General features: G+C 49.5%; 1 protein-coding gene and 2 pseudogenes across 1 annotated transcript in view; all 3 read left to right on the top strand.

Moving 5' to 3' along the window:
• The first annotated feature begins 900 nt into the window (after window positions 1-900).
• LOC120597434 (uncharacterized) lies at window positions 901-1,018 on the top strand (annotated as a pseudogene).
• Window positions 1,019-9,659: 8,641 nt separating this feature from the next.
• Window positions 9,660-9,775, top strand: LOC120597436 (uncharacterized; annotated as a pseudogene).
• Window positions 9,776-15,848: 6,073 nt separating this feature from the next.
• The window catches only part of EFHD1 (EF-hand domain family member D1), a 38,578-nt gene continuing 32,999 nt past the window's right edge, over window positions 15,849-21,427 (top strand). The window contains exon 1 of the mRNA XM_039855369.1: window positions 15,849-16,281. Within this exon, the coding sequence (XP_039711303.1) occupies window positions 15,968-16,281 (314 nt within the window). The 5' untranslated portion in view covers window positions 15,849-15,967. The remainder of the gene's footprint in view (window positions 16,282-21,427) is intronic.

Here is a 21,427-nt window from a genome sequence, read left to right as displayed (position 1 = left end):
TGCCTGCTCCAGTCAAGAATAGAATCTTCTACTTCCTGTCCTGAGAGCGTCAGGCGGCCCTCCCATACCCTCCTGCCAGAAACGACTAGACAACTGGTCAAAATGCCCGACTGGCTCTGGGAACTGGCAGCGCAGGAGAAAAGCGAAGAAAATGCAGTGAGTCCTACCCTCTCCCAGGCTCTCCGCCCGAGGTAAAATCCAAAGAGGGGAACCCAAGCAGAGCCCAGCGATGTCACAGAGAGCCAAGTTTGGGGCGGCCAGGACAGCTGGAACCGACAAGGCAGAGGAGGCAGGAGGAGGGAGAAGCAGGTAAAGAGCCCCGGAAATCTGCACAGGGTCCCTTGGGTCCCTGGCTGAATACCAATTTGTGTGGGGGGGGTGTGTCTTGGGGGGGGGTGAAACCCCATGGAGCCAGACAAAATCATCCTCTAGAGGAGGGATAATTACTGCAGAGCTGTAGCTGAGCAATTTCCAAAACTCATAAGAACTAGGAATTGCTTGAGTTCCCTCCAGCCAAAATAAAGAGACTTCACTAAAGGCAAAGGGTGCTCAGTAGGGAGCCCAGAGGGCCACACCTCGAAAGTGGGATAAATTAGTCATAGAGGAAAAGCTACTCCAGACCAATCTTGAAAGAGCTTAAAATAAGTATTAAAAAGATGAAAGTGATGTACAAGTAAATTAACTGCCTGCCATAAAATCTTCAACACTCTTTAAAGGGGCATAACAAAATCCAGCACCTAAAAACAAACTTCATGATGTCTGGCAAACAGTAAAAAATTGACAAAGGAATAAGAAGTAAAAGGTGACTTTTAGCCCTGAGAAAAATTAGAAAATGTAAACTGACGCAGAAATGACAAAGATGATAGAATCTTTCACATTTCTATTTAAAAATGACCTCCAGTCTAGGGCCATGCCACCCTTAACAAGCTGGATTCGTCTGATCTCAGAAGCTAAGCAGGGTCGGGCCTGGTTAGGACTTGGATGGGAGACCACCTAAGAAGACCAGGTGCTGTAGGCATAAAAAAATAAAAAATAAGGGATTGCAAGCTGACAAGGTCCTTGCAATCTCTGAAGTCAACCAAGGGTTGCTTTGCCTAAAAAAAAAATTGTAAGATATTTCAAATGTACATAGTGGTGATTTGATATATATATCAAATGTGTATATATACACGTACGCATTGTGAACGGATTCCCCTTAATCTAGTCAACTAACACATCCATCACCTCAATTATTATTGTTATTATTAATATTATTATTGTTCGATGAGAACATTGAAGTTCTACTCTCTTAGCAGATTTCAATTATTTAACTATCCAACTTGGTTCTAGTTCAGTGTAGGGGCGCGGCAATTTCTCACTTCCGCCACTAGGTGGCACTTCCAGTTTTAAATTCCCTACCTGGCGGGAGGTTTAAAATCCTCTTCAATTTAAATCTGTAACTCGGGTTTGTCTTTACAGGAGAGAGAACTGGTAACTAAAAAAAGCTGGTTAAGACCCCGCAGCCTCCTACAACCGGATGAGGTGTTGGAAGAGGCCACCTTCGGACCCGCCTGGAAGGCTGGCGAGAGGCGGGCCCACGCTCTCCCTGCTCCGCTCCTGACGCACCTGCCGTCTCTGCCGCCCGCGCGCGCGGGAGACGCGACAGGGCCGGAGAGGCCCCGAGCAAGTTCTGCGTCCGCACCGACCCTCATCTCTAGAGTTAGGGTGCACAGGACTCGCTTCAGTGGCATGCCCCAACCTGGGGACAGCCCCGAACCTCTCGTTTCTAAAATAGATTCCCAGGCTTCGCCTCCAGAGGTTCTGATTTCGTCCCGGGTGAGGTTACTTCCCAGGTGACTGGCGAGGTTGAAGAAGACAAACCTAGCCCGCAGGATTTTTGGAAAATTAGGTGAGGCCATGTACATAAAGCTCCTAGTACGTGTGCGGCACATAGTAAGTGTTGCTAATGGGAGTTTTTTTTATTTTTACTGTTAGCAGTTAGCAGCCCAAGTGCCTAGAACAGCACTTATACAGAGACGCTCAGTGAGTGCTGTTGACTTTCTGGGAGCAAATAGGAAGAGAACATAAGCGTGCCGGATCTCTCAATTTTCCAGGAGGCAGCCACAGAAACTTTTATTGTCGAAATTGTTAATTAATAAAATATAGGTTCAGATATATATATTTTTTTTTCATTGAAAGTACCCACCAATACAGTAACATCACAGTTACTTGGGAAAGAGGACAAACACTTGACTTGTACAGCAAAAGGGAGGCAAGGAAAAACCAGAGAATTGCGGGCTAATTTCAAACATGTCCATTATCTCAATGTGTTTGAATACGTTCAACTGTTCTTTACAAGACAAACATTTTTTTTTTTTTTTTAAAGCGTGGGAAGCATAAGCTCTTAAAATGAAAATGCAGGTAGACATGTCGTAGGTAAACATTCTGATCAGGGAAGGCAAGGTGAGGAGAAATATAAGACTTCTCTTCAATTATTCATTAAGGCCTTCTCTCCTTCATCATTATCCGTGACTCCTGAGTGCACCAGCACTGTCTGGGGACCAGGGATCAGCGGTGAATGGACCAAGAGGTCAGGGAAAAGGGAGCCTTCGCCAACACCTGGGGAACTCGGTCTGTCCTGGACTCCCTTTATATGATGTGCTCTTTGTGGGAAGGCCAGGGACTGGGCTCTTGACCAGCTGGCCGGTCTTGATGGGTGGCCTGCCCAGGTGATGCTGGTGAGATTTGCAGTGAAACTGATGTTGCATGGCTCCCCCTAGAGGCAGGGGTGCGATCTTGTTGGCTGCCATCTGGGCACCATGGACCCCCAAGGCAAGCGAGGACAGACTCCAATGGGATGGAGAAAGCGTTGCGTCTTTGTCTTCACTTACCCCGCTGTAGTCTAGCATTTCCTCCCAGCGCAGACCCCAGCAACCTAGCGAGATTTTATATCACATCTGACTCGCAGAGTCTTGAAATGCTGCGTACGTCATTCTATTTTCAAACTACTGACTTGAGGCCTACCGTTAGTGCATTAACCAAGAGCGCCACATAGCATGCATTTGCAAAACTAGTTTGATCATCATAATTCAATATAATTGGTTTTCTTTGTACTCCTTTGTGTTTTGTTATTTTTCTCATTTAAAAACCTTCTAGAAGAGTCGTAGGTGAAGAGGCCAGCAGGGTCCAGGGCAAGAGGAAGGTCAGTGCTCCTGAATTCTGTCTTCTTTTGTTGTTCTCATGTCCCTGTGAATCCAGGGTCTGGCCAAAAAGCCCCAGTCAGATCCAGAGGGCAGAGGCTCCAGACCCAGCTGTCGAGGGGAGGGAACTAGTGACCACTTGCTCCAGCAGGACCCTCACCCCTGCCCATTGAGTCTCCAGAGGCCCCTGGGCCCCACAAGCGTCCCGGGTAGGGGAAGCCATCCAGAAAATAAGGCAGCCCTGGTGAGTCAGTCCAGAGCCCTAAAGCCTGGTGAATTCTCCAGCTCTGTGCCCTGGTCCACAGTGGCATCTTGGTAGGGAGGGAGCTAGTCATCCCACATCACACCTCATAACTTTGTGATAAGACCTTCTATGGCGAGAGGGCTCTGGTCACCTGGGGAATGAGGAAATTATTGACAAAGCCCAGCCCCAGAAGTGGGCATCATATGGCCATCAGTTGAAACAGTGGCAAAAAATTCAGGGTGACGGGGGGTGGGGGTAGTGGCATTCGGGGCTACTCGCCAGCCCGATAGAGCCACTTCTGCATCTGAATCGCCCTTCTTCAGATAGAGCATTTTGCCCTCCCAGACCTCAGAGACCCAGGAACTGAATCTGAAGCCCCTGAGGCAGGAACTAGCCCAGAGAAATGCTGCCAAAGGGAAAACTTTGCCCATGTCCAGGGAAAGGGGCAGGCAGGAGGCCCACACCCCAGGGGTCCCCACCAACCGGCCAGGAGACTCAGGGCACCATCTGCCATGTGGGTCCCCACAGCCTCCGGCAGGAGGCAGCCTTCTGAGCTCTCCTGGGGCCTCCTCAGGCCAGCACCAGGTGTCCCAAAGAGCAATCTACCAGCAGGGGTCAGTGTCCAGCTTAAAACTGGCCTGGCCCTTTACCTGCCCGACTCAAAATGCAGAAACCTTCACAACAGACGTGAGTTATGATGTCAGAGTCTGTCTCAGCTTTGCTTTATCTTAATTTCTGAGTGATGCCCAAACCAGCTGGGCTTGAAGCAGCACCCCTGCACTGAATTTCTCCCCTTTTTGGACATAAAAACAAGCACGAGCTTCAAAAGACGCCAACAAGAAAATTAAAACTCAAGCCACAGACTGGAAGAAAATATTTACAATACATCTTTTGGGCAAAGGACTCGATCCGGAATATATAAAGAACTTTTACAATTCAATAAGACAACCCAAAAGAAACGAGTGAAGATTTGAACAAACACTTCACCAAAGAAGATACATGGATGGCCAATAAAGATAAGAAAAACTGGCCAGTATCATGAGTCATTAGGAAAATGCCTCTGACAACCATGATGAGCCACCATCACTCACCCATGAGGATGGCTATAATTTAAAAGACCAAGTATCGTGAGGATGCAGCATAACTGACACGCTCATGCACCACTGGCGGGAATATGAAATAGTACCTGCGTTTTGGAAAACAGATCGGCAGTTCCTTAAAAACTGAAACCTAACATTTAACCTATGCTATTCCTTTCCAAGCTAAGTATACAAATGAAAGCATGTGTCCATACAGACCTGTGCAAATTTTCACAGCAGCTTTATTAGTAATAGCCCCAAATTGAAAACAACCCCAATGCTCATTGTCTTTGTCTATTAAGGCTGCTATTAAAAAAAAAAAATACTATAGACCGGGAGGCTTATAATCAATAGAATGTTATATCTCACAGTTCTGGAGGCTGAGAAGTTCATGGTCAAGATGCTGGCAGATTCGGTGTCCGTGGAGAACGCACTTCCTGGTTCATAGATGGCTGTCTCTTCACTGTGTCCTCACCTGGCAGAAGGGAGAAGGGTCTTTTTTATAAGACATTAATGTCAGTAAGGAGAGCTCTATCCTCGTGACCAAATCACCTCCCTGAGGTGCCGCCCTCAAATACCATCGCATTGGGGGTCAAGTTTCAACATATGAATGGGGGTGGGGACACAAACATATAGTCCTCATGAAGGACGTGTGTATAAACAAATCGAGGCGTACCCATCCAGTGGACTACTTAACTCGGCAGTGAAAAGGAACCCAAACCGATACACATAACAACGTGGATGAATCTCAAAATCATTTTTTTGTTTGTTCGTTTTAATTTTATTTATTTTTATGGTGACATTGGTTAACGAAATCCAGTAAGTTTCAGCTGTACACTTTAACGGTAAGGCATATGTATGTTTACACTGTGTGTTCACTTCCCATAGTTAGATTTCTTTCTGTCACCACATATTTGTCAAAATCATTTTGAATGGAAAAAGCCATGCCTCCATTTATATAAAAATCCGAAACAGGCAAAATGAATGGAAAGTGACAGATCCAATTACCAGGGGCCGGGGTAACCTGCCCCCACCGCGAGGATCTCGCTTCTCTGCCCTGTCCGTGCTCTCCTTGGCGGGCATGCCCTCCCGTCCGTGGGCTCTCAGGTCCAGTGTCCCTCCTCCCTCCAGAGGCCTGCCCCGACGCCCTCGGTATGCGGCAGTTCCCTTGGGCTGCCTTCATGACGGCACTCTGCCCTGTCGTGACCCAGGGCCTGACACAGAGGATGCTTTCTGTCGTTGTAATTGAACGAATGAATGAATGATAAAGGACCATTCTTTCTGTCTTAGAGATGAGGAAATGAAGGCTAGAAAGCCATTTTCCCAAGTCCACCCAAATTAATGGCTGACTCACCCGTTAAGACCTAGTCCTGGACATTCTCCCTACGCCAGAACTTCTTCTGGGGGCTTCCCAAGGCTGGTGGCAGCAGGCCAGGCCTGCAGGGATGGGGTGGCGGGCAGGATCAAGCATCAGACATACCTAAGTTTGGTCCCCTCGCACCACCAACTGTGCACCTTTGGGCCAGGTGCTTGCCTTCTCTGAACCTCAGCAAAGTGAGTAGTAAGTTCAGTGTCACGAGGTCGCACAGAGCCTGGAGAACAGCGCTGAGGGCAGGGCCACGACTCCGTACAGAAGCCCTTTCTGCAGGGCAGAGAAGTCTCAGTCATTCTTTGTCGTCGTCGTTTTTGTAATTACTAAAAACAAAAAAGTCCTATGTAGTTCAACGTTGGTTTTCTGATATTGAGAAGAAATTAGCTCTGTCATAATCCCTCCAACCTTGCCCCACCTTCTTCATATCCGTAGCTAAGTGTATAACGATACACAGTGCCATATATAGTTATAAAGAGTATATATTTACATATTTTTTCCTTACAAGGTCAAGGTTTTTCTCGTGTCTATTCACATGAGTAACCACGATTCCCCCTCTTTTTCAGTCTTGATGTCTAAGTCGATCCGGCGCTCACCGCCAGACCTGCTATAGCTTCTCCATGGCCCATCTCGGTCTCGGTTATTTGGATGCATCTCTGGATGGTGCCGTCTGGCACGGAAGCGTTTTGTTTCTTCCGGAAGGGGTCATAGGGCTGCATTCCCGGAGCACCTGCATGTTGCTGGGTCTTTGTAGGAATGCTTTGCCGGGTAGCATGTTTTTTTTTAAAGTGTGGTCATCTTTAGTCCTTTTTTTTTTTTAAGTAAAGTTTTATTGAGGCATAACATTGTTCCCTCTGTTTGGTGTAGTGTAATGAACCACCTCAAAACTTACCATATTCACAACAGCCAAAGGTGGAAGCAACCTGTGTCCGTCGATGGATGAATAGATCAACAAAAACGTGGCATGTACGTACAGTGAACTAAGGAGAGAAAGGCTGACACAAGCTACCGCCGGGCTGAAACTTGAGGACATTATGCTAAGTGAAATAAGCCAGTCACAAAAGGACAAAGACTGTGTGATTCTACTTGTACGAGGTACCCGAAGTCATCAAATTCATTGAGACAGAAAGTAGAGGGGCTGGTAGATGGCAGGGGCCGGGGGAAGGGGAGAGGGAGAGTTGCTTGAGGAGTACAGAGTTTCGTTTTTTCCAGATGAAAAAGTTCTGGAATGTGTTGAACAACTATGTGAATATACGTAACACTACTGAACTATACAGTTAACCATTAAGATGATCAATTTCATGTGATGTGTTTTTCACCACAATTGAAAAAAAAAACCAACTTAGCGATGTAAAACAGTCACCACTGTGTTTTTATGTTCATGGGCTGTCGGGGTCAGGAGCTTGGGCACAAGGGCCAGCGGCTCTCATCTGCTCCAGGGTGTCTGGGACCTCAGCTGCAGCGAGCGACCCAACGGCTGGGGCCAGAGAGTCCGCGTCCCAGACGATTTCTTTCCTCAGCCGTGGGGCCTCTGGGTCTGTCGACTGCAGGCCTGCAGGTGGCACTGCCAGCTCAGCAGCCTCCTCCGAGTAACCGGACTTCTCGCCCAGTGGCTCAGGATTCCAAGAAAGAGCGTTCCCAGTAGGCAAGGAGGAAGCGGCATGGCCTTTCAGCGTCCACTCTCGGAAGTGATGTCGCATCACTTCCGCCATCTTCTCTGGGTCCACCAATCACAGGAGCCCAACCAAGTTCAAGGGGTGGGGACGCAGACCTTACCTCTCAGGAGGAGGAGTGTCAAATCGTTTGTGGTCATGTTTTAAGGCCACGGCAAACATAAATACGAAACAGTACACAAATCGTGAGAATGTTGCTTGATGAAATTTTGCAAAGCGAACCATTCATACCGAGAACTCGTATAACCAAACGGAGAACCCGAACACCACCAAATCTCGGAAACCCCTCCCCTGCCCGTCCTAGTCACTCTCGACCCTCATCCCTGACTTCCCGCACCAAAGGTTACTTTTGCTTGATTTGAACTTTATAGAAACATTCAGGATGCATTCTTTTAGTCCAGTTTCTTTTTCTTGATCTTATGTTTAGCAGATTTATCATGTTTTTATGGGTTCAAGCAGTTTGTTTTTACTGCCATATACAATTGCATCGTACGAATTTGCCGCGGTTTATGTATCCATATTTCTGTTCATGGACATCTGGGTTGCTTCTAGTTTTGGCTATTAATAAAGATGCCATGACTGTTCTATTATTAGACACGTCTTTCAGAGCACACGTGTGTTTTTCTGTCTGGTCTGTGCATAAGAAGATATCTATTCTTTTGCAACTTCCTTACTCAAAATTATTTTTGTGAGTCATTCAAATCGACGACTACACCTGTAGTTTATTCATTTAGGTTGTTTCCATTTTGTTCCTCCTGCAATAATGTGGTGTAAGGGAGGAAAAATATCTTTTTTCTTCTACTCGTCTAGGTTCTCTGCCAGGTCTCAGCACGAAAGGCAGATTGGCAAGAGAAAAGCATGTACATTTACTTAATAATATAAGTTTTATGTGACAAGGGAGGCTTCGTAAGGAAGTGAAGCCTCGAAGTTAAATATGAACGTATTTTTATGCTAGATTGGATGATGAAGAGCAGAGGGCTGTAGAAAATGTGATGGGACGAAAAGGGAGGACGTGGTGAGTCCTGTTCGTTCGCATTCTTCTTGTTGTCTTGCAGATAAGGACATCTCTTTCCTCCACGTACAGAGGGGCACCTCTCACATGAGGGTCTCATGACCTGCTTCAGGGAAAGGTCAGAAGGTCCTTCCTGCACCTGCCGTTTCTCAGATCCCTTCAGCTTAAAACTTTCATTATGCCGAGGAGCCACATATATTTTGGGGTAGCGTGTCCTGAACTCCATCGATAGCTATAAATATTTTAAGCATGTCTTCCTGGGTTCATATCTTTGAATCTGTGTGAGTTGCTCTAGGATATCTGCTTAGACTAGTAGGATGGACGAGTCTGCAAACGGTTGCACCAATTTACACTCTCACCGGTGGCATATGAGAATGCTCATCGCTCACATCCAGCCGACCTCCTGGGCTCTGTCAGGTCTTCTAACCCCTTTCTCATTTACCCCGAGAATTCTTGCCGGTGGCGGTAGAGGCTGCAGCGTTTACCCTGAGATAACTCACGGAATACAGTTCTAACCTTACCCCCAAAGTCTGCCATGAAATATCTCGCTTTTATCATTATTTTCGCATCGCTCTAGTATAGCGATAGTCTTCGGAAACAAATGACATCATTCTGTTTTTAGTAGTTCGATCGCTGAAAATGTCAAATCCTAGAAAACGTAGCCTTCCTACCCATGACATTAAACGGATGTTGGCAGCGAGCTGCATTTTTTCTTTTTAAATGGGAGAAGGGTGTTTACTGACCCGATGACTAGAAAACAGTCTTTCGTTGAGGCTGTGATCTGAGTTTCATTCCCCCTTAAGGCAGAGCGTCTTTACCTGTTTCTCGACCCCTCAGGTTGCCTCTTCCGTGAACTGCTTGTTCCTTCCAATGTCTGTGCTTTACCATATGATTTCAGCACAGAGAGTGGAATGTCATGTGTGTGCTAGCTACTTAGGCCTTAGCTCGGTATTAAGAATGTGCATTCTCTACGGCCAGGTCACCCTGAATATGCCTGATCTCGGGAGCTAAGCAAGGTCAGACCTGGTTAGTACTTGGATGAGGGATCACCTAGGAAACCAGGTGCTGTAGGTGTTTAATAAAACAGAAAGTAAAAAGAAAAGGTCTACGGCCATGCCACCCTGAATAAACCTGTTGTCTGATCTCGGAAGCTAAGCAGGGTCAGGCCTGGTTAGTACTTGGATGGGAGACCATCTAGGAAGACCAGGTGCTATAGGCATAAATAATAATGATAATAATAATAAAGAGTGTGTATCACCCCAGGGATGTGGAGAAATCGGAACCTGCATACATTGCTGGTGGGAATGTAAAATGTGGGAATGTAAAATGGGGCAGCCGCTGTGGGAGAGAGTCTGACTGTTCTTCAAAAATGTTAAACATAGAATTAACATACGACTCAGCAACACCATGTCTTGCTTGGTATTTATCCAAGCAAAATGAAATCAAACGTCCACGCAGAAACAAAAACGTGTACATGCATGTTCATAGCAGCACTACCTATAAGAGCTAAAAGGTAGAATCACCCCAAATGTCCATCAAGACATGAATGGGTAAATGAATTGTGGTCCAGCATCGTGGTCTCGCCACGCAATGGGATACTATTCAGCCACGAGAGAGAATGAATGACTGACACATGCTACAACTTGGGCGAACCTCAAAGACGTTATGAAAAGCGAAGTCTGGCTTCTTTCTGACACAAAAGGTCGCATATTGTATGATTCTTTTTATACGAAATGTCCAGAATAGGCAAACTCATGGAGATAGACAGCAGGTTGTTGCATGGCATGGGAAGAAGGGAAAAAGGGGAGAGATTATCTAACGGGACAAGGTGTTCCGGGATGACGAAGAGGTTTCGAAGCTAGAGATATGGTGGGTGCACAACATAATGAATGCATTAAATGCCATAGAATTGTATACTTCAAAATGGTTAATTATATGTTTTGCAAATTTTACCTTAATTTTTTTTAAAAAAAGAACACACAGTCCAGGGGTCAGAAGGGTCTCAACGCCAGACGTGGCTAATACCAGTCTTTCTGTTATTACCTTATCAATAAGTGAAGCTTGATTTGCTGATTAGCATAGTGATGTCAGAAATGTTTTTTAATAATCACTGGTGAAGATAGCAACTCATTGACCAAACTGATAACTGTTAAAAATGGACTCTCATTGGGAAAATGAAAAGTATTGTTACTCAAGATATATATATATATAGCCTAAAATTGTTTAAAATCACCCCTGCCCACCCACAGGGCACAGAACATGAGAATCCAGCAAAGTTGTAATCTGCCCCTAAGACTCGATGATCTTTAAAGCTTGACCAGTTCTCAGCCATTGATTTAGTTGGATTTTGAGTTGTTTGATGTTGATCATAAATAAGGAAAGGAATTTGGTCTCTAGGATGTGTGCCAGCCTCTGGTGAAGGGTGGGGTTGGAACACTTAAAAGAGCCAAGAGCTAAAGCTTGAGACTTTGCGAACTTAGAGAACAGGCCATCTGAGCTGTTTCGTGTCTGCTTGCTGGTTTGATAGCTTTACGTTCAGCCAGATTTGATTCCTCTCCTTAAAACGTGTTACAAGGTTGTAGGGGAGTAGTTAACATTGGCCCAAACTTCTACCACACTCTAACCAGCCAAGCAGAGTCTCAGAACTGTGCTGGGTCCGACTGGTTTACATCAGTTTTTAATGATGCTCATATCCGTTGCCCAATTTTTCATCAGTTTTTCTTTTTCTCGTTAGTTTGTAGGGGCTCCACATAAGATTCTAGATACTTTTTTGTATTTGTTGAAGATAACTTCTTTCAATTAACACGTTAAATCTTTGAATACCTTTCCTTGGGATGGACCATAAATAGGTGACTAACACGTTAAATCTTTGAATACCTTTCCTTGGAATGGACCATAAATAGGTGACGTTTGTTATGCTGGTGGTTCTGGAAGAAGCAAACCGTCTCTGCTCATCTCAAGACCCACCTGGCCTTTGTCCAAACCGTAATTCCCAAGCACCAGCCAAATCTCTAGAAATGCAGAGAGAGACACCACTCAAGCTTGGGGGTGGGAGGGCCGGGCATAGCAGAAGGGATCTGCATAGGAAAACAGGAGGAGGTTGGGTGAGGGTCAGTTCTCTGAGCCGGAGGGCTGAGGACAGAGAGGAGGAAGCACTGAGCCAAGGGACCGATTCGGAATGGGAAAAGGAGTTGCTAAGGGCAAGCCTTTCTAAAAATCAAAATAGAAGTAGTTGGCGGGGAAGGGATATGATTCCCTGGTGTCTGTAAACCATGCCGACTGGTGGGGGCTTTTGAAACCATAAAGCTCTGAGCTACTGGCCGGTTTAGTGCGGAGGCGACGGCTGGGGAGCACAGAGTATCCCCTGTGGCTGGAGCTGATTTCTTCCACCCCCAACCACAGCCGCCACCTGTGCTGCACCTATGGCAAGAAGTGTCATTAACGCAACACCTACTAGGTGCTTTCCTAGCCGGCCATCAGTCATCACTCATCCTTGTACATCCAGTGGCTAGTTTCTTCTCAGTTGTTGAACAACTTACTCAAAGTCACACGGCCACTGAGTGACAGAGCCAGGATTTAGACCCCTCCGCTTCTCGCACTTCTGTCCCCATGACAGAGGGCTCCCGGTTCTGTGTCTGAAGGGAAGAGCCAGAAAAGTTTCTTATTAGAGCCCCCGAACTTATCTTATCCTGTGCTTTATGTAAAGACTATCAGAGAACTCGGGAGATTAAGTGGAGTGTAATACCCCCAAACTTCTTAAGAATGCTCCCATCAGCAGGTGCCTTTGAACCTCAGAACCTCAGAACCTTTGAACCTCAGTGGTGTTCCCTCCACAGGGGGAAGGCGGCCCCACCCACTCCGTACAGCAGGGGCCCCAGACTGGAACAGAAAAGGGCACCTGGGAACTGGGACCAGGGGCACAGTTTGGTCTTTATTTTAGGCTCTTCTCCTCAGATCTGGCATCCATGGAGCATTGGGTCAGATTTGAGGGATCCGAGTACCTTGTGTGGGGGCAGATGAGGGAGAAGGGTGAGGGGGATGGTGCGGATCAGAGGATGTAGAGGCCAGAGTCAAAGCCAGACAGAAAAGTCCTCAGACAAGGCCAGCAGGACTTCTTCCCCAGTTAGGGTCAGAGCAAGGGGGAGGTGGGGTGGCTGCCCTGATTTGCCTCTTAGACCGGAGTTATCCAAGATGGCAGCCACCAACCAACTAAGATGAGCTGTAAGTGTAAGATACACTCCAAATTTCGAAGCCTTGGTACAAAATAAAACAATGTGAAATCTCATTGATGTTTTTATAATGATTACACGTCGAGATGACAACATTTGGCACATATCGGGGTAAAGAAAACATATTAGTAAAAGGAATTTCACCTGTTTTATTCCTTTTATGATGGTTTACATTTTTAAAAATGTGGCCACTATATAATTGAAAATAGAAAATCACAAATAAAATTTTGCTTTCTGTTTCTGTTGGACAGCACTGTTTGGACCAAGCCCTCCTGCCTGGGTGAGTGAAGGAGGGACAGGTGGACAGAGGGTGAACCGCTGCCTTTCTGGGCAGGCGAGACTTTCAAGACCCCTGCTGGCTCGTTGTGGGCAGGATGGAAGAGAACCAAACCACCTCACCGGGTGGAACCAGGAGCCAACTGACTTGGCTTTGGGAAGAAGGTCTCCTAAGGGTGGGGAGAAAATGGGGCTGGGTGGGATGACCTTCAGAAAGCCACACCTGGGACCCCTAGGGCAGTGGGAGGGTCTAGCTAAAGGAGAAAGGCTAGAAACCCACTTCAGGAATGCTGGTGGCTTTCCCCTGCAGGGCCTGCAGCCAGCCTAGAGAGAGACATGTGAATCACTTTAAAAGTTTTGCAAATAGAAATCTGAAAAGACCTGAAACTTGCCCTCAAGGGGACATCCCTGGAGAAAAAGAGGAGGTAATTGAGGGCCTTCTGGAAAATTTTACATAGAAGGATTAGAGGTAAATAGGTGAATGCTGACCGAAAGGAATTCCTCCAGCCTCTGAATGGATCAAGTTCTGAGCCTCAGTTCACTGTTTGCTTGGCCCCCTCACTTCCTGCTGGTCATTATTCAAATGTTACCTCCTCAGTGAGGCTTCTCCTGGCCATTTTACCTAAAGTTACAACGTGTACCCCAGCCACTCCATAGACCCTTCTCTGCTTTATTTTTGACTACTTATCATCATCTAAGATGCCGTATATTTTTCTTTGTCATGTCGACTGTCTGTTTTCCTCTAGGAGAATGTAGGCCAGAGGGCAGGGACCTTGTTTTGGTTTGACTGTTCCCTACACCTAGAACAGGACCTGGGACCGGATTCATTATGGTTGAATGAATGAATGATTGAATGAGCATCATGGGTACCTGCTGCTTTGCTGCGAGGGGTGGACACAGCTTAGAAGGTGTTCCATCCTCCACTCCTCCCCAGTGGCAGGGAGGCTTAGAAGGTACCTGGTGGACACAGCCCCCAAACTCTGCCTCTTGCAAGTTAACTGCCCCTTGAGTGGCGTGCAGGTGACAGTTCACAATATGCAGGTACATTATGCAAGAGTGCTTTCTCAGAGATCCGCTGTATAACAGAGAGCCTGTACATGATAATGGTGTCATGCACCTTAAAATTTATTAAGAGGCTAAAAAAAAATAAAATTTATTAAGAGGCTAGATTTCATGTTGAGTGCTTTACATCCCCACCCCAACCCCTACCCCGCAAAACCCCCCAAAACCAAAGGGACACAAAGAAAGTTTTGGAAGTAATGGATGTGTTTATTACCTTGATTGTGGTGATGGTATCATGGGTGCTAGCGCATGTCAAAACTCATCAAATTGTGTATGTTAACTATGTGTAGTTTTTTGTATGTTAATTAAAACTCAAAGATGTTAAAAAAAAAGTGCTTCCTCACTTGGAAACATTTAAATGAAAAAGTTGAATCACATTCAAAATCCACCCTCATTAACAAGAGACTTTACATTATATTCCTAAATGAAAGAAGAGGAAGAACTATTAGTTTTTTTATGTGAACTGTGATACATTGTAGCATGTAAAATGATTGTTTACATTTTTTATTATCTACCCTTGCAAAGTTTCTTGTCGATGGAGACTATTCAGAATTTAAAATCTTTTTTCTGGTGTGCGAGTGAGATGTGTTAAATAAGGTGTTCAAAAGAGAAGGGACAGCAAAGCAAACTTTCTAGTCACCACCACCAGGTCAGGAAGGGTAATGCCCTGCGATATATTCGGAGGGGTCCATCGATTGCCGTTTCAAAGATAAAACCTAACGTAAAAATGCCTGCTTTCGCGGCACCAAATCAAGCTGTTCAGTTGGGATGTTGAAAAGATTTTATTTGATATCTTTATATAAAAAAACATTTTCCCTAATAGTACTATTATTTTTTTAAAAAATAACGTTTTTTTCCCCATTAGGCCCCACAGGCGCGCAGAATCCCTGCCCGACCCGCAGACTCGCTCGGGTCAGCAGCCCGCGAGGCGGTCAGAGCAGAATCGGCGGGTGTTTACAAGACACTTCTCGACGCTAGGCTGATGTCACAGCCTTCGGGAGACGGCTTCCTCAGGGACATGAAGAGCGCGCTTGTTTTTACCCTCTTGTTTAAAATGCTGAGTTATTTCTTTATTTTCTAGCTTCTTTCTCTTTTCCTCTTGTGGTTTTCACAGAAAACGCAGGAGCCCCTGACGCTGCTCCGGTCTCTGTCCCTCAGGGGGGCCACGAGTTTCGTCTGGCCCCTGGCTCGCTTCACTGTTTGCTTGTTTGTTTTCAGCATTTTTAGTATGTTTTGGAAACATACCTTTTCAAGGCGCGTTTGAAAAGCAGCTCCCCGCCCCGCGCCCCTGGAGAGCGCCTCCCGCCCTGAAACCGCGGAACCGGCGGGTGCCGGCCTCAGCCGTGGGGGCGCGCGGGTGACACCGGGGGTGCTCGGCTCCCCCACCCCCAACCTGTTCTGGGCCGCGAGCATCTCCGGTTGGGGCACCTCTGGGATACGAGAAAGGAACCGCCCGAGCGGTCGTGAAACTTTTCTCTGCAGTCGTTCCTCCGGGGACCTTGCCCTGGGGCTGGCGCGGGCGACGAGGTCAGAGTAGATCGGAGGTCCACGCCCCGTCCCGGGGCAGACCAGCCTCCGGCCAGGAGCCTCGGGGACGGAGAAGCGGGTCGAGGTCCCGGGACGCGCAGACACCTGCGGCCTCTGCCGGGACAGGCGGTCCCCGAGCCCTGGCGCCTCCTTAAAGCCCGGGCTCCGCCCCGCCCGCCCCCATCCCCCGCCCGCGGTTCCACCCAACCGCTGGGTCCCCGCGGGCTTGGCGGAGTGTCGCAGAGCCGCGAGCCCGCGAGGAACACACCACCCGTCCAGTCCCTGTGCCGCGCGTCCCGCGTCCCCGACCCGCCGCTATGGCCAGCGAGGAGCTGGCGCTCAAGCTGCAGCGGCGACTGCAGCGGGAGGAGGAGGAGGAGGAGGAGGAGGAGGAGAAGGGCCAACCGGAGCCCGCGCCCGGCGCCGCCCCAGCCCCGGAGCCCGAGCCCCAGCCGCCCGCCCGGGCGCCCACCGCCAGCGCGGACGCCGAGCTGAGCGCGCAGCTGAGCCGCCGGCTGGACATCAACGAGGGCGCCGCGCGGCCCCGCCGCTGCAGGGTCTTCAACCCCTACACCGAGTTCCCGGAGTTCAGCCGCCGCCTCATCAAGGACCTGGAGAGCATGTTCAAACTGTGAGCGCCCCGAGCCCGGGGACCCCGGAGGGAGAGAAGGGGGAGGTGGCGGTGGGTCACAGTCATTCCGGCCGGGAGCTCCAGGCCTCGCTCGGGTGGAACAGGGCGGGGTAGCTCAGGCGTCCCGGGGGATGCCCCAGATCCCGCGCGCCCCGAGTCTGTGCAGGCGCGGTGGGAGCACGGAGAGCGGGGGCCGCAGACCCAGCTCAGAAGTTCCCCCCGGGGCAGCCGAACTCGAGTCCCGGGTGCTGGGTTCGCGGGCCGGGTCCTCCGGTCTCACCCCCGCAGCGAGCGCGTTCGAGATTTGCTCCGAGCGCAACTTCTAGGAAACCGAGACGCGCGGCGCCTCACCTGCCAGCTCTGTCTCCCAAGGGAGAAATTAGCCCCGTTGTCCTCTTATCTTTTAAGACAAAAGAGGAAAGTTACCCTTGGCGGCTGTGCGGGGTCTGAGGTACCAGCCGAGGCCGAGAACTGGGCGTTGGTTAAACTTCGCAAAAGATCGGGACGTTCCTGGAGCCAGCGCGTCCCGCGAGCCTCCTGGGGTGTCGCCCGAGCTGCTGGCGCCCGTCGGAACCGGACGTGGCGGCTGACAGCGGGGCGGGGGGAGGCGGGGGGCTCATTCCTGTCGCGCTGTGGAAGCCCCTCGGCCCCGGCGGGGGAGCTGCTGGCTCGCTCCAATGCAGGGAGGCGGAGGCAGCGCAGGGGGTCCCTACGCGTCCCCCTTGCTGCGTGGGAACTTTCCGGGCCTCAGTGTCCTCATCTGGAGAAGGGGAGCAGTAATCGCCCCTGCCTTTTAAGGCCATAGAATACTGTGCTCACCGTAAGCTCCTGACCGAGCTATTAATATTATTTCCAGAACTGGGCCACGACCAGAAAAATGCCTGCGGGAGCGGAGGCCGCCAGCCAGGTCGCGCTCGGGGCGCTTTAAAAAGTGCTTGGAATGTCTGTCCTCCCGCGTGGAGGTTCTATTTCAGGGCGCCGTGTAGCTGCGGCCTCCGCCCCTGCCGGAGGCTGGGCTGCGGTCCAGCGCCAGTCTCCGTGCGGAGGTCAGCAGAGGCTGGCACCCGGGCCCCTCGCGCCCCCTCCGCTTCCCCCACACGCCGAGCTCCTGGCCTCCAGCTCCAGATACTGCTCTGTGGTGTTGACACCCGGTGGGGCTAGTTTGGGCCATTAAGAAAAGCTGAGTTGGGCAAAGGAATGCGTGCAGCTGAGGGGGAGACGGAGAAGCCGTAGGTGAACGGTTTGTCAGAGCCCCTTCGATCTGTCTGGGGTCTGCCTTTTACGGGAAGACGCTCTGCAGAGCGGCGCCGGGCCCCAGCGGGTCCTCCAGTCCAGCGGCATTCGGGGATGGCGTCTTGCTACCTTCTTCAGGATGCTTTCTGCTCCAGAGCTGTCATGTCAGTCAGCACTCTAGGTTGGGTTTTCTGTCACTTTCAACACGAATTGAGGATTAACTGGCTCGTAAAACCAAAAAGGCGTCTGGTGTCAGGTGTGGCTGGATCTAGGTGCTCGGATGACGCCATCAGTGCTTAGTCTTTCTTTTTCTTAAGCCAGCTTCCTCACTGTGCTGTCTTCATTCTCAGGTGGCTTATTCCTGGTGGGGACGTTATGGCCACAGCAGCTCCAGTAGGTCCAGTGAGACAGAGTAACCACAGCAAAGGTGTTATTCATTCTCTCTGTCTCTCTGTCTCTCTGTCTCTCTGTCTCTCTGTGTGTCTCTCTCTCTCTCTGTCTCTCTCTCTCTCTCTTTACTATTGTTTCTTATTGGCTCTGAACCAATTGCTGTAGCCAAGGGAATTGGTTTCTCTGATTAGCCAGGCCCGAGCCCCGGTCCCCCAACCCCTGCAGTGAGGAGGCAGCCTGGCCCCTAGCAAGAGACCGGCAGTGGGGAAAAATGGCTTTTCCCTGGCAAATCTGGGGACTCCTGCTGAGGAAGGAGGGACGCGTGCTGGGGCCTGTGAATGACCTTTACAGCTCCACCTTCAACCCTGACCGTGGGCCAGCTCAGGCCTGCTGCTTTGTTCACCTTCAGCCATATGCTCCGAGGCAGGGGTGGCAGCTCTTGTCATCAGAGAGTGGGATCTGAGGCACAAGTTGGGGTGGAGAAACTTTCCTGGGGATTGTCCCCCACGTCCTAGAAAACAGGAGAGGCAAAGCTGCCACTCTAATCAGAGTCAGCCTAGCAGTGGCAGAGAGAAGAGGCATAGGGTCAGGCAGGGCCTAGGACCTGTGACCCTAAGTGAGTGACGTAATCCCTCTGAGCCTTAGTTTTCTTGCTAGTAAGATGGGCATAAGTACAACGAGGTTCCCATCAGGGCCAGGTGGCTGCTGTGGCTGCCCGGGGCAGGGCCAGGGGAGGGCTGCCTTCTTCCCCCCACAGTGATTTGGAACCCTTCTCCCCCACCTTAGACCTGGGGCTAAGACCCAGTTATCCATCCTGGGCTTGAGGAGGGTTGGGCCATAGCCCCCTCATTCCAGGGTCATTAGCTGTGATCATGGCAAGTTGCTTAACGAATTCTGTCTTTTCAACTGTAAAATGTGGCAATATTTCCTTTCATGGGGTTTTGTGAGACTGAGTTGGCATGTGACACAGAACAAGACCCTCTTGCCCAGGACTACCCGCCACTCTGATGCCAAGCCCTGTGTTCATGCCCAGAGCGCTCCCCAGTCTGCTCCACCTTCAGGCTACCCACACCCTATAAATACAGGGATTCCTTGACCCCCGCCCCTGAGCTCCCACAGACTCAGCATCTTCCAGCTGAGTTCGTTGGTTTTCCCTTCAGGTGCTTCTCCCAGCTTCTCACACCTGGGAGACAGTGAAACTTCACTCTCCCTATCCCTCCAGGGTCAGAGGTCCTCTGGCTGGGAGATTTTGGCAAATCCCCAAATGCCAAGCTCCGTAGCATCCTTCCTGGGGGGAAGAGGCCCACAGCCTTCCCCTCCCTGGGCAAGGGCAGCAGGGTGCAGGCGGCCCCCTGGGCTCATGGGCTTGGGCGGAGAAGGTCCCAGAGCCAGTTGGCCACCGCAGGAAGCTTGAGGTGGCAGAGGGTGTTAGTCTGATCTAGTGACTACAGGCACATCAGGGCTCTGCTTTGATCGTCACGTGGCATTCTCCCTCTGTGTATGTCTTCTCACGACCTTCTTATAAGGACACTCACTAGTCATTGGATTTAGGGCCCGCCCGCATCCGTTATGTCTTCATCTTAATTTATTGTACTTGCGAAGACCCGATTTCCAAATAGTTACATTCTGAAGTTTCAGGTGGCCATGAATTTTGGGAGTATCCTATTTGGCCCATTACTGTGAATGAGCAGAGATGCCCAGACCATGTGGCATCATGACTGTGACCTCCCCACCTCTTGGGAGGGTGGGGGTTGGAGAAAAGTCCCTTCCAAGGAGGCCCTCCAATTTAGGCAGATCAGTCTTAGCCAATTTAGGTGACCTGTTGACTCAGGAATCTTAGAGACTAACCGAAGCCAGCCTGAGCCCAGTCCCGCTGGAAGTGGAGGTCAGTCTTCCCAAAGCCCAATCCTAATTCAAATGGAGTCGCTATCAAACTATAAAAACAAAACCAAACCAACAGGAAAACCCCCCGCTCATGCCAGGAGTGCACTTACTTTCCGCAGGAATGTCACTTTTAATCAGTTTCTAGATCCAGACTCTGATGTCACCTCGAAGTTCCCTGGGAACCTGACTTCGCCGGCACAGAGAACTCTCCTTTTTTGTTCGGGGCTGGATAGATAAATGCAGATACTGCAAAATACGCTTTGATCTTTTCAATGTGATTTTTCTACTTAAAAGTATTTGCCTGAGGATTTCTTACATTTTGGAGAGTCATCCTCCGGATCCTTCCCGGCCTGTGACCATGCTGGGTTCTTGGTGTGGGGGTCATTCGTCTTCATATGCTGGCTCCTCAATGGTGTGTTGTAGAAGAAAGAGAATTTTCTGACTGAGTGTGGGAAGCCAGAGGCATCGTCAGGCCGGCCAGAGAAAGTTCCCTCTCCATTTCCAAGTGCGTTACTGGATAGCCTGAGCCAACAGAATAGCGGCCTGAGACGGCTCAGGAGAAACTGACTCTCCAGTGTGTGTCCAGGGCTGTAACACGAGCTGGCCGGGTGGTCAAGGTTAGAAAGGAAATTTTAAATACCCCAGGCTTATCCAGGGGGCCCTCCTTCACAGGGGGAGGGAATGAGGGCAGCCTCTTAAAGCAGACCCAGATACAACGTGTGGAAATGCAGCCGTGATGTTTTTGCAGTATTCTAAAAGCTTGTGTTTCAATTCCCTGAAGAGAGGGTGGGGTGAGGAGCAGAGAGGGTGGGGTGAGGAGCGGTGGGCTATGGGAAAGTCGTCTTTTTATTAAGAATCTGAAATGATGATGTCATGCACGCCCTGCCAACACCCCATTCCCGCACCACCTCTGAACCCCCAAAAGATGAGGTGGTCCCGAAGCTCTTCATTTCTAGTCTCTCCCTCCCCCAGCTTCTTTTTCTCCTCCTCACTCTGCTGAGGCGGGCAGCCTATTCCGATCCGCATCTTTTGAGGGAGATGATTTTAAAGATGGGAACGGTGGATGGAAAGAAAGGGAAGTTAAGAGCTTTTGTCTCCTTAGGGAAAGGAGAGAGCGTCTCTCCTATAGCCTCTGTCCACAGCGGGTCCCCCTCTGATCTGAAAGCCCCTCACCTGTGCTGGTTTTTGCATGCGGGGCAGTTCTGTGTTGAGGGTGGGGCGAGAGAACTCGAGGCTTGTCTGAATTCCTGTTGGGCCAGAACCCAGGCCGGCTTCTGTTTTAGGGCCGTGGTCTCTGGCGGAAAGACAGCGTGACTTGGAACTGTTTCTTAGCCCAGGGTAAGCACTGGCTGTTTTTGTTTGCCAGACTCATGATCGTGATGAACGTGATGAACGGGATGGAAGAGGCGCTGAGGAGGCTCCCAGCTCCTGGCAGTTCTACTCTTGCAGGGAGCTTTCCCCTCCTCAAGCCTCACTCCGTACCCCTCTCCCAGAAGTCCCCTCCACCCTTCTTATTACAGAGCCATCTCATTTTATGAGAATTTGAATGGTGGGAATTTGAAACTGAGTGAGTTAGTAAAGTCTCACACTATGCCAAAAAAGTACTTTTTTCCCCTTCTTCCTGGCAAGATTAGTTAAC

The sequence above is a fragment of the Pteropus medius genome, unplaced genomic scaffold, assembly GCF_902729225.1.
Source record: "Pteropus medius unplaced genomic scaffold, Ma_sr-lr_union100, whole genome shotgun sequence".
NCBI classification, from domain to species: Eukaryota; Metazoa; Chordata; class Mammalia; order Chiroptera; family Pteropodidae; genus Pteropus; species Pteropus medius.
Note: the sequence above shows the minus strand (reverse complement) of the source record. Positions and strands in the feature narration are given on the sequence as shown.